Genomic DNA, 13,507 nt, shown 5'->3' with positions numbered 1-13,507 from the left:
CTCACAGTTGAAGTGTCCCTATGATGAAAATTACAGACCTCTGTCATCGTTTTAAGTGGGAGAACTTGCACAATCGGTGGCTGACTAAATACTATTTTGCCCCACTGTACATCCAAAATTGTCTGATTGTTATCCAAATCTAAAATGTGTGAACGGTACCCATCCGTAGTGTGTACCCTTATTAGAACAGTTGGAAAACGTCAACATTTATCTTTGATTTTGTGTTGCGTTTCATGGGATTTGCGGACTGAACAGCTAAGCATTATTTAAATTCCTGCACCTGCGTAGTGTTTCAATGGACTAAAATGCACTTTTCTTGTGTTCTTGTGTTTGTCTCGCACGGTGTGACTCCACGTCCGCAGTACTGGATCAATGAGTTCACCAGCTCCCTCGGCATCGGCGTCTTCCACTCAGGGATCGAGATCTATGGCCGAGGTGAACCTAACAACCCCACTGGCGCCACCTTACTCAACTCAAAGCATTTTTAAATGACTCTGTGTGTGTATTTGTGTTTGTGAATTAGAGTTTGCCTACGGGGGACATCCTTACCCCTTCTCAGGAATCTTTGAGATCACGCCCGGTGATGCAACAGAACTGGGCGACACCTTTAAATTCAAGTAAGCAGATTGTGAAGCAATTTTCAAAGTATTTTTATGATTATTTGTGTTTGCGTGCTGTCTGTTACTTCTGCTCTGATTAATGTGCCCTGCAGTGTTAGACTGACATACAAACACACAACACACACATCTCTACTGCCTACGGAATCACAGCAATAACTAATACATAAATATAGCATCTTTTTCAGGAAAAATAGGATAGTACAGTGTCTCTTTTGTTTTGTCTTTATGTTTCAAAGTGGTTAACGTCCTTGAGTTTAAAATACAAAAAATACTGCTACTATTAATGATAGTAATTAAATAAAATATAAATACAAAATAGAGGTAAATGCTGTGCAAAAAACAACAAAATATAACTGTTTTTTATTATTTTTGTATTTGTTGTAGAAATTGAATATTACATTGTAATAATACATTGGGTAACTTATTTTTACACATATTAAAATATTAATATAAAAATATTGTATTGTAGGTTTTGCATGAATTCCTCCATTGTGGCATAGAACGATCCCACTGTTTCTTCTGTTCTACGGTATACCGGTACTAATAAAGCACTGCGTTATAATGAACTAAAAACAGTACTATGCTACTTTTGAAAAATACCGGTACTTATGGTTTTCCGGACATGAAGTCGTGCCGTCGTCACGTCGTTATACTGCTGGTAGGATGAGCAAGCGGCGCATGTTAGGCAGCGCATACGTCCGGTGTACTTACAAGCAGACAAACCGTGGAGACATGAAAGGGGAGAATGATGTATTTTGGCTTAAAAACAAATAACGGTGAAGATTTTCACACTGAAGCGCCGCTCTTGAAGAGGTGTTTTAAACATGGCTCGCTAGCTATAGCGGCTAACGTCCTTCCACAGTCGGCAGTGTTTTAGCTTCTTCTAAATCACTAATCATCACCTCCACGGCAACAAATAAACCATGTTTCTTAAAAGTATGATTTTTGCAAGACGAGGAAGAGCTAAACATTGGTCACTACACACTGTAACAAGATACAGTAGCTAACCGCTAACAGCAAGTTAGCACTCCTGAATGGAAATGCAATGGGTGCATCTACACAGACAACGGCTGTAATGATACCAAGTACAAGGGCCATATATAGTCAAAACTACAATGATTTAGGGCTGGGCGATATATCTATATACTCGATATATTGCGGGTTTGTCTCTGTGCGATATACAAAATGACTATCGTGATATTCGAGTATATGTTCTCACGCAGTTGCTTTTAGCTGCGGGCATTACACTACAGGCTTTTCTCAGTCTTTATTGTCTCTCCTTCTCACAGAGACATAAAACAAGCGCACCTTCTTACATACGTCCCATACTGCAACGTCATACGCCCTCGCGGAGCAGAGAGGTAGCGGCATGGGTAAAGTTAGCTGTGATGCTAGCACAGTGATGCGAGTGGTAATACAAGAGAAAGAAGATGCGAATCTGGTAACAAATGAAGGAAAAATTAATTCCAAGAAAAAAAGCACGGGTTCCATCGTCTGGCGGTGGTTTGGCTTCAAGCGGAAAGTTGTCGAACAGACAAGAGTAATATGTCATGTATGCGGCAAATGCGTTGCTACAAAAAGTAGCAGTACTACTAATTTGTAGCGTCATTTGAAAAGTGCTTGAAGAGTGCTTGAAACACCGCATGTCAACATCTCCGTTCCGTGCCACACCCACAAAATGCCCAAGCAACCATTTCCACATCAACACCGTATGAAAAAAATAGTCAAAAACAGAAGGAGATAAAGTCCGCAGGAAACTACAACATAGCGAAGGACATACAGTGTTTGATTTCCTATGATGGATATCATTTTTATATGACAGTTATTGAAATATCTTGTCTGACACCATGCAAAAAAGTGCACTTTGTTTTCAACTATTGTAGTGGCGTTCTGTACAAAAAGTGCACTTTAATTTAGTGTTGTTTTGATATGACTTTTTAGTGACATCATGCACAAAAGTGCACTAATAACTTCTTTTAAAATGTCTCGAACAATCGTGCACTTTCTGTTTTGGAAATGACATGAATGTTTGTGCCACTGCTTAATAACTGTTTAATTAACATGGTTTTGGTAAATTTGACTTGACTTGGCTTCACGGTGGCAGAGGGGTTAGTGCGTCTGCCTCACAATACGAAGTTCCTGCAGTCCTGGGTTCAAATCCAGGCTCGGGATCTTTCTGTGTGGAGTTTGCATGTTCTCCCCGTGAATGCGTGGGTTCCCTCCGGGTACTCCGGCTTCCTCCCACTTCCAAAGACATGCACCTGGGGATAGGTTGATTGGCAACACTAAATTGGCCCTAGTGTGTGAGTGTGAGTGTGAATGTTGTCTGTCTATCTGTGTTGGCCCTGCGATGAGGTGGCGACTTGTCCAGGGTGTACCCTGCCTTCCGCCCGATTGTAGCTGAGATAGGCGCCAGCGCCCCCCGCGACCCCGAAAGGGAATAAGCGGTAGCAAATGGATGGATGGATGGACTCAACTTGTGATTTCCCTCTCTGCATGAAAGTTTCAAATGAACATATATTAATGCAGTATGAACAAGAATGTTTTAATGTAGACACACAGAATCATCATACTGCTGTGATTATATGCATCAAGTGTTCATTCAAAGCTAAGGCAAAATATCGAGATATATATCGTGTATCGTGCCTTGGCCTAAAAATATCGAGATATTAATAAAAGGCCATATCGCCCAGCCCGACAATGATTACGTTGATATTTTTTATTATCGCAAAATCTTTTCTCATATTTATTGTTTATTATCTCAGGAAATAGATCTCTGGACACATGAGGACTTTTATTTAGACCCATGTATGATTCTGTAACTACTTGGTATTGAACTGATACCAGAATTTGTAGTATCACCCAGAACATATGTAAAGTATCCAAACAACAGAAGAATAAGCGATCATTTTAACAGAAGTGTAGATAAAACAGGTTAAAAGAGAAAGTAAGAAGATATTAAAATTAAATGAACAAGTAGATAAATAATCAATTTTATACAGGTTGTCCTTCATAATTTTTTCAAAATAATACAATGTAAAATGACACAATATGTTACTGTATACGCCAGCAGCCAATTAAGAGATTTTGTTTGATTACTTACTACAAAAAGACAAGTTGTCTCCTGTGTTCACTATGTTATTTAATGCAAAAATAGTTTTTTGATTGCAATAAGAAACATATATTTATTATCCATCCATCCATTTTCTACCGCTTATTCCCTTTTGGGGTCGCGGGGGGCGCTGGCGCCTATCTCAGCTACAATCGGGCGGAAGGCGGGGTACACCCTGGACCAGTCGCCCCCTCATCGCAGGGCCAACACAGATTGACAGACAACATTCATTCACACACTAGGGCCAATTTAGTGTTGCCAATCAACCTATCCCCAGGTGCATGTCTTTTATATTCGATTTTTTTGTTAAAACAAAGCCAATAATTATATTTTCTTTATGTCCCCTCTATTTTGTAAAAGTATCAAAATACATTTTTGTAACGGCACCAGTACCAAAATATTGGTATCGGCACAACCTAGTTTCTATTGGGAAGAACAGTTTTATAACTTTAACCTTGGAGGATGCACTGTATAAGAATTGTGGCATTATGTTTGTGATGTGTTTACACACTTGTTTATAGACGCGCGCGCGTGTGTGTGTGTGTGTGTGTGTGTGTGTGTGTGTGTGTGTGTGTGTGTGTGTGTGTGTGTGTGTGCACACGTGTGCACGCAGGGAAGCCATCGTCCTTGGCAGCACCGACTTCACCGAGGACGACGTGGAGCAGGTCATCGAGGAAATGGGGAAAGAGTACAAAGGCAACGCTTATCACCTCATGCACAAGAACTGCAACCACTTCTCCTCAGCACTGTCAGAGGTACACACACACACGCATAAACACACATATACTGGTTATCATTTGAAATGGGGACCAAGTTTATGATCATCACTTGTGGGGACCACCCTTTCTACAGATTGTGGAAGCATAAAAAAAATTAGGTAAAATGGCCACTGCCCAGTTAGCTCATATACGTCTTTAAATCTCTGGATTGATGAAGTAATGTGCCGATCATTCTTACTGGGGACCCTGGGGAAAAATAATTAATATGGTTCATGGGAACCAAATTTAAATAATTTTGCATAATTCACACAAATTTGTACGTGACTACTGAGGACCAATTAAAAAAAAAAGAAAAAAAGTTCAACTTAAATATAACATGATCAAGCTTAAAAATCACTTGGGCATCTTCAAAATGGATCTGACTATCATTTAAAGGGGAACATTATCACCAGACCTATGTAAGCGTCAATATATACCTTGATGTTGCAGAAAAAAGACCATATGTTTTTTAACCGATTTCCGAACTCTAAAAAGGGTGAATTTGGCGATTGAAACGCCTTTCAATTGTTCGCTGTCGGAGCAATGACCTTTCAGCTGTGACGTCACAACGGGAAGCAATCCGCCATTTTCTCAAACCAAATACACACACCAAGACAAATCAGCTCTGTTATTTTCCGTTTTTTCGACTGTTTTCCGTACCTTGGAGACATCATGCCTCGTCGGTGTGTTGTCGGAGGGTGTAACAACACTAACAGGGACGGATTCAAGTTGAATTACGTGGAGTGTGCTAATCAGACATATCAATGGTCACGGCTTGCTAATGGATGCTAACATGCTATTTAGGCTAGCTGTATGTACACATTGCATCATTATGCCTCATTTGTAGCTATATTTGCATCCAGCCTTTCCCTCCACCCACATTTAATGCCAAACAAACACATTTTTATTGGTTTTAACCCTTCTGAAATTGTGATAATGTTCCCCTTTACAAAGGTTTCCCTTTAGGGGACCCTTTTTTTTTTGTCCCCATACCGTCAGAGGTCCCCTGAAGGTGACTGTGTAAACAGAGCAATGTTCCCATTAAGTAAGCATTGCCAGAACACTAGTACTGTCATGGATATAAAATCACTATAGGAAGTCATGGAAATAGGAAAATAATCTGTTCCAACGACCTTCCCAAAACCTTAATCAACTGAACAGGAAATGTTTTTTACAGGATTTACTGTCATGCAGGTGTGAATAAAGTGAACAGCTTGTTTGTACATTATATTATGCTCAAAAACACATTGCGTCTGAATATGTGGTCAGCGAAACGCTGCGTTGGGTTATTGATCCGTTTTGAAAATCTCTGTTGCAATGCGTTAGGTGGCTCCTACAATAAGCAGCTGCTGCTAGTTGTGGCCAGCTAACAGTGCTGGCCACGAGTAGCAGATGTTAACATTTGGTGAGCAGGGTGAAAGGCGCAAAGTGTTTCATTATTGATGAGGAGATGAGCTCATGTTAAATGAAGGTTAAAGTGTCGCGTTCCAGCTCAGCCTTCACAGCAGTGCTTTCTTTTCTTGGGAGGAAACTGTTTACGTGATAAACAGTACAGTGCAAAGAATGTGTGTGTGTGCGTGTGTGCGTGTGTGTAAACGATGCATGAATAGGGTTTTTCCTGCACACTGAGTGGGCACACTTGCATCACAGCGTGAATGTGTGGTCTAAATCGGCTTATCCCGCTCTGACTAACGAGCAGGGAGTCTTAGAGTTAGTCCCAGCGCCGAAATGCGGATTAAAACACAACGATACAAACCCAGTCTTGCACAGCCAGCTGGTGTGCGCACTCACACACGCTAACACACTAACGCTTGTGTTGTCGTTTTGAAGAAGTGAGGCAATCATTGTTCTTTTCCTGCGCTGTTTAAAAGCACCGTGATGTAAATTCTCACACGAGCTGCAAATGTCTTTTTTTTCTTGTCTTATTTAGTTAAAATAAAAGTACCAATGATTGTCACAAACACACTAGGTGTAGTGAAATCTGTCCTCTGTATATGACCCATTCTCTTGATCACCCCCTTGGAAGTGAGGGGAGCAGTGGTCAGCAGCGGTGCCGCGCCCGGGAATCATTTATGGGGATTTAACCCCCAATTCGAACCCTTAATGCTGAGTGCCAAGCAGGGACCAGCATTTACATTTTAGAGTAGAGATGTGCCCGTCGGGGGCCAATAGTTGGTTGTTGGGAAATGACCAAAATTCAATGGTCAAATCAACGTCAGAACACAACATTGATTAAACGTCGTCAAAAAGCATGTTGTTTCAACGTTGTATTTGTGTTGTAGATTATTGGTGTCAAGACGGGGGGGTTGCAGCTTGCTGCAAGATTTTTTCTTCTGTGATGCAAACAGACTAGACCGGTTTGAAGGTAAAAACATGATTTTAATTTTAACTCAAAAGCTACAAACAAAAGGCGCTCACAGTGGAGGCACAAAACTTAACGCAGGGAACAAAAATAATACTTTAACAAACTATTACCATAAAACAAACAACACTTACTGTGACATGAGCAAAGCAGCATGAACTATGAACATCAGTACGAACTATGTCATGGACAGAGCAAACACAAGAGTGATAACACCAGAACGACCAACAGAAAATGACAGGCTTAAATAGTGACATGATTAAAAACAGGTGCGTAAGTTCAAACAAATGAGGCAGGTGAAACTAGTGGTTGTCATGGAAACTAAAACAAACCAGGGTGCGCAAAAACAGGAACTAATGGAGTCAAAAACAAAACGGAACATAACTAAACAGAATCCAGACCGCAGAACATGACGATTGGTTGGAAAATGACCAAAATTCAATGTTCAAAACAACGTCAGAAAAAGACATTGAATATTCATGGTCAAAAAGCATGTTGTTTCAACATTGTATTTGTGTTGTAGAATATTGATCGGGAAATGACCAAAATTCAATGGTCAAATCAATGTCAGAACACAGTATTGTTGAAACGTTGTCAAAAGGTATGTAGTTTCAACGTTGTTTTTGTTTTTAGAATATTGGTTCGAAAAATACCAAAATTCAATGGTTAAATCATCGTCAGAACCCAACATTGAATAAATGTTATCAAAAAGTATGTTGTTTCAAAGTTGTATTTGTGTTGTCGAATATTGATCGGGAAATTATCAAAATTCAATGGTCAAATCAATGTCAGAACACAATATTGTTTAAACGTTGTCAAAAGGTATGTTGTTTCAACATTGTTTTTGTGTTTAGAATATTGGTTCGGAAAATACCAAAATTCAATGGTTAAATCATCGTCAGAACTAAACATTGAATAAATGCTATCAAAAAGTATTTTGTTTCAAAGTTGTATTTGTGTTGTCGAATATTGATCGGGAAATGACCAAAATTCAATGGTCAAATCAACGTCGCAACCTGACACTGATTAGATGTCATCAAAAAGCATGTTGTTTCAACTTTTTATTTGTGTTGTAGAATATTGGTTTAGAAATGACCAAAATTGAACAGTCAAATCTTTTTTAACTGAGCTCAAACAATCTTTACCACAGCTGTATTTACATGCTAAAGATTATAATCACCTAAAAGGTTCCTTCAAAAGTGATGCACGCACAGAAAGACATACCGTATTTTCCAAACTATAGTGCGCACCGATATATAAGCTGCACCCACTAAATTTTAGAAGGTAAAAATATTTTTCCACATATTAGCTGCACCATGCTATAAGCCACGTAAATACATGTTATGAACGGCGTGGCGCAGTTGGGAGAGTGGCAGTTCCAGCAACCTGAGGGTTCCTGTTCAATCCCCACCTTTTACCATTTCAGTCATGTCTGTTGTGTCCTTGAGCAAGACACTTCACCCTTGCTCCTGATGGGTCCTGGTTAGCGACATACATGGCAGCTCCCGCCATCAGTGTGTGAATATGTGTGTGAATGGGGAAATAGTGTCAAAGCGCTTTGAGTTCCTTAAAAAAGGTAGAAAAGCGCTATACAAGTACAACAAACAAAACAGAAGTCACCGTCATGGACCCACAAGCTGCGGACACTAGCTCTCCAATTAGCTATACCAACTCAATAACTCCATGGTGATGTTTTGGTAAATTTACTAAGGAACTTGTGAACTCTAGGAACAATAAAAATGGAATACAATTGTAAGTTAATAGTACTAACACAGACACTTGTAAACGTATTTGCATATTAGCTTTCAACGCAAGCTTGATTACATTACGATAGCACGTAAAATTATGCATGAAAACACCACTATTAAACGTGATGGTTTAGTAAGTATCAACTGTTTAAGTTATGTTGCTTGGAGTAATGAATGAAGAAACCATACAAGTAGAAACGCTATGGACGACTAGTAGACCGAACGACACTTGTACTTCCAGTTCAAGGCACTAAACAGAAGGAAATACTGTTGACGGTCACACCCCAGCACCTGCAGTGAGCGAACGCGTCCAAAATATTGCACGATAGCACAAACAATAACGCAGCTTTTTGGTGTTTTAGGAAAACTATTTGTTGAATACAAAATGCCCCCCTATACTTGACTTTTCAGTTTGCGGCCCTTGGCGGAAAAAGTTTAGACGCCCCCTGATCTAAAATATTACAAGGTCTCAAAATAAAAATAAAATGTATTTAAAATATAAACACAGTTTAGTTAGTTTATTAAAAAAATAAAATGCACTAACTTTTGAATTTATTAGAAAAATTACAACAACCATAAGAAACACTGTTAAATGTGTAACTGAATATTAATATTTGCGAACAGGCAGAATAGGTTATGCAGTTACACAATCATATTAATAATATTTTTCCTAACTATAGTAAAAATGTGAGAAAAAAGAGCAAAACAATCAGTATGTAATGAGAAAAAGCTGAAAGGTTCTAACTAATAATTAGTAATATAATAATATACTTAGTCACCAATAACACATTACTGAGTAATACATGTTTTATAGCATTTTTTACAAAAAGATATCAATACAGCCGCCACATACTTTGACTTTTCAGTAAGCAGCCCTAGGTGGAAAAATTTTGGACTCTACTTTTTTGGGATCAATATTATACCAAAAAAAAGCAGGTATCGGCAGCTTCGATATTTCAGTATGGATCCACACGTCCCTAAACACGGCAATAACAACATCCCTTGCAAGCTTTGAGCACACCCACTTTTCATTCAACTCCTATTAACCTTTCCTCTGCTTCCCCCGCCACTGTGGGGTCCCCAAATAGCTGGGAAGGAGATGCCTGTAATATGATTCCTTGATTTTGGACTTCCAAAATCAGCATGTCCTTATGCATCGTGCCAACAGGGTGACATTACACCTGAAAGGCCAAGTTCATTGTTATTTATACATTTAATTTCATAATTCCCATACCATCATCAAACAAAAATATGTTTATTAAGCAAGTTTTTTTTGGTCCGTATCTGAAGATAAATATACTTGACAGGTGATTCTGTTATCTTTTTACTTTATTTATTTTTATTTGATCTTTGGTGATGTATATGTTGTGTTTTACACATTTTCAAAATACTGGAAGCAGGTCACTTTTATACAGTACATTGTTATTTCTCATTCATCAGGATTTAACTGATAAGTTGACTGTTCAGTTTGTCTTAGAAGACATTTGGCCTCTTATCCGAGTAGTTTTCATCAGTTCATGCTTATAAAATTAGCTTGGACAAATCTAGTCGGACTGCTTGGTGCCAAGGTCCTAACATATGCAGAGGAATGCATGCTTTTTGTTCTTTTGTGGTGAAAAAAAGAATGTTCGGATCAACAAATGCTATCTATAGAACCAAATTGTTTGTACACCGTATAAAATCTTATCGTATCATTCTGTTTTTAAAATGTATCGTCTTTGAATCGCATCATTACCACGTCCCTAGACATGTATTGAATCACACATCACAAGGAAATGTACAACTCTATAGGACTAATCCTCACCAACATGGCTTAAAATAAACAGATTTTTTTAGTACCATTTTCACTGGAGGACTAGAGGAAAAGGCACCGAGTAGAAGAACCAGTATGTCGTGGCTTGTGCAGCCCTTTGAGACACTATGATTTAGGGTTTTATAAATAAACATTGATTGATTGATTGACATTGAAGAAGACACAAGAAGCTAACCGCTAAAGCTTCAATGTAAAGTAAGAGTGATCGATCCAGATTTCGATGCTATCAATACTTAGTACAGTATCAGTATATAAATGATACAAAAGTGATTAGATCAATATTTTCTTCTCTTTATTAGTACAAAATATTTTTGTTATTGTTTGCAAAGTCAGGAATTCTAGCTATATATATATATATATGTATATATATATATATATATATATATATATATATATATATATATATAAATAAATAAAATAAATAGTTGAATTTCAGACGGCACTTATCAAATACACAGTAATAAAAACTAAGTTGTTCTACTAACTGTACTGTGCTTGCTGGGTACTAAAAAAACAACAATATTTACCTTTCACTATTTGAGTAACGTCACTTCCGAGTTTCCAGAAGATGGCGCCAGTATGTGCTTTGCCCTGCCGTCTCTCGCTGTCAGCTCTGTGTCGGGCCCGACCTGGATTAGCTGCGCCCTGGGACGTGCTGGCCCCCGCCAGGTTCGGTCTTGTGAACGCAAGATCTTTGACAAACATATCGTTTATCCTGAAGGATATCTTCACTTCCCGCGGGCGGCGGACTTGACTTCCTCTGTGTGACGGAAACATGGCTGAGAGCCGGTGAGTCTGCCCCACTTAATGAACTTCTGCCTCCGGAGTGTTCCTACATTAATTCTTCGCGGTCGTCCGGTCGAAAAGGAGGAGGACTAGCAGTCGTTTTTAAAAATGACTTTAAATGCCGTCAGATCCGCCTGCAATCCTCCTTTATCAAGCTTTGAACTGTGCATGTTTGAGCTGGAGGGGGCGTGGCCTCCAGTTCCAGCTGAATTTCGGGAGATTTTCGGTAGAAAATTTCTTCCGGGAAGTTTTCGGGAGAGGCGCTGAATTTCGGGAGTCTCCCGGAAAATCCGGGAGGGTTGGAAAGTATGGGGAAACGTGTCACGTCAAATCTATTTGTGGCGGTCCAAATGCATCACAATAAAGTATCAGAAACCGGAGTTTGACTCTAGGACGGAATATTTCACCCCGTCTCTTCTCCTTTTTTTGCGCGCAGATCCTGTGCGGCCGCGAAATCCCACGCTGGGTCAACCGCCTGGCCTACTTCAGCTCGTGCGTGCCCTTCCTGCAGAGCTGCCTGCCCAAAGAGTGGCTCACCCCGGCCGCCTTGCAGTCCAGCGTCAGCCAGGAGCTCCACGCCGCGGGCGATCTGGAGGAGGCCGAGGACGCCGCCGCCAGCGCCTCCTTGGCGTCCGTGTCGCCTTCCTCCTCCTCGGGGCCCACCTCCATGCCGCTGCAGTCCCGCCACCAGCCACGCCGGTAGGAGCGAGGACACGTGCAGGTCCGATACTTTTGGAATCCAAACAATCACCAGCCACATTTGGATCGGACCAGTTGTCACTGGTTGAATGGTGCTACTCCTCTCACTTCTGACCCCACTGGGCCTTTTTAGGTTTTCCTCCTACGTTGTGTTCCAGGTTTTCCGAGCCAAATGCCGTCCTGTTTTTTTGGGCTGGGACCGGACCTCAAGATCAACCTGTTTTTTAACGACTTTGGCTAACAGAACCTCATGCAGGTTAGTTTTTATTATTCTTTAGCGGCTGAAGGAGAATTGACTTCTTTCTTAGTAGCGAGCTCCGTGGTGCCTTCGAGCACGCTTTTTACTCCCAGTGTGTTACCTGGACCTCCCACAAGTCCCAGGTCACCTGTTTGGCCTTGAGTAAAGCCTGGAAGAGCGCATCCATTCTTTATGTGTGTTTTTTTTTCTGAGCACGGCAACAACTTTTTCTCACGTTTGTCAACATCAGCAGATGATGAGCGCACAATCGAATCCTCCTTTCATGGAAATATTTTTGTGCCGCCATGCAAAGCAGGACTTTTCAATTCAATCTTTTTTTTTCAAATTCTATTTCTCTAATGTTGACTATTTTTTGTTCCATTTTTGTTGACAAAACTCAGGTCCTCCAAAGGTCTTTTCCAGACTTTTTCATTTGACTGTTTAGTCGTTTTGTAATGCAGCCTGGCACTTTTTATACTCTTTGATTAAAAGAAAACAACCTAGAGTCCAATATGGTCCACTTCTCTTTACATTAAAGCCCAAAGTATTCATACACTCACTCAAGTTTTTTGTATTGGTGGAATGCAGTGCTTCTCAATTATTTCTTGTCATGCTCCCCCTTGGGGACGTCACTTTTTTCACTCCCTCCCTAAATTTTATACAATTGAGAACCTGATAATATTTATTTATCAGTCCAAAACCACTCTATGAGTTGCTAGCACAAGCACACGCACACACACACACACACACACACACACATAATAAATACAGTATATATACTATATACTGTATACTATATCCCTCAATCATCAGTAAATCTCCTGATGTTTGAGGGAACCCCTCATGAAGCAGTTCTGTAGAGATGAAGTAGTCTTGTGATTTTTCCCACACCTATATATGTATATGTATATATATATACACACACACACACAGTGGGGCAAAAAAAGTATTTAGTCAGCAACCGATTGTGCAAGTTCTCCCACTTAAAATGATGAGAGGTCTGTAATTTTCATCATAGGTACACTTCAACTGTGAGAGACAGAATGTGAAAAAAAAATCCAGAAATTCACATTGTTGGAATTTTAAAGAATTTATTTGGAAATTATGGTGGAAAATAAGTATTTGGTCAACCATTCAAAGCTCTCACTGATGGAAGGAGGTTTTGGCTCAAAATTTCACGATACATGGCCCCATTCATTCTTTCCTTAACACGGATCAATCTTTATGTCCCCTTAGCAGAAAAACAGCCCCAAAGCATGATGTTTCCACCCCCATGCTTCACAGTAGTTAAGGTGTTCTTGGGATGCAACTCAGTATTCTTCTTCCTCCAAACACAACAAGTTGAGTTTATACCAAAAAGTTATATTTTGG

At 39.8% G+C, this 13,507-nt stretch overlaps 1 protein-coding gene across 1 annotated transcript in view; it reads left to right on the top strand.

Annotated features, from left to right (window-relative positions):
- Positions 1-12,695, top strand: part of desi2 (desumoylating isopeptidase 2) — a 34,892-nt gene extending 22,197 nt beyond the window's left edge. Inside the window, exons 2-5 of the mRNA XM_061911259.1 lie at positions 363-435; positions 524-617; positions 4,346-4,487; positions 11,636-12,695. Coding sequence (XP_061767243.1) covers positions 363-435; positions 524-617; positions 4,346-4,487; positions 11,636-11,902 — 576 coding nt within the window. The 3' untranslated portion in view covers positions 11,903-12,695. The remainder of the gene's footprint in view (positions 1-362; positions 436-523; positions 618-4,345; positions 4,488-11,635) is intronic.
- Positions 12,696-13,507: the final 812 nt, after the last annotated feature.

The sequence above is a fragment of the Nerophis ophidion genome, linkage group LG09 (genome assembly GCF_033978795.1).
Source record: "Nerophis ophidion isolate RoL-2023_Sa linkage group LG09, RoL_Noph_v1.0, whole genome shotgun sequence".
In the NCBI taxonomy this organism is placed as follows: domain Eukaryota; kingdom Metazoa; phylum Chordata; class Actinopteri; order Syngnathiformes; family Syngnathidae; genus Nerophis; species Nerophis ophidion.
Note: the sequence above shows the minus strand (reverse complement) of the source record. Positions and strands in the feature narration are given on the sequence as shown.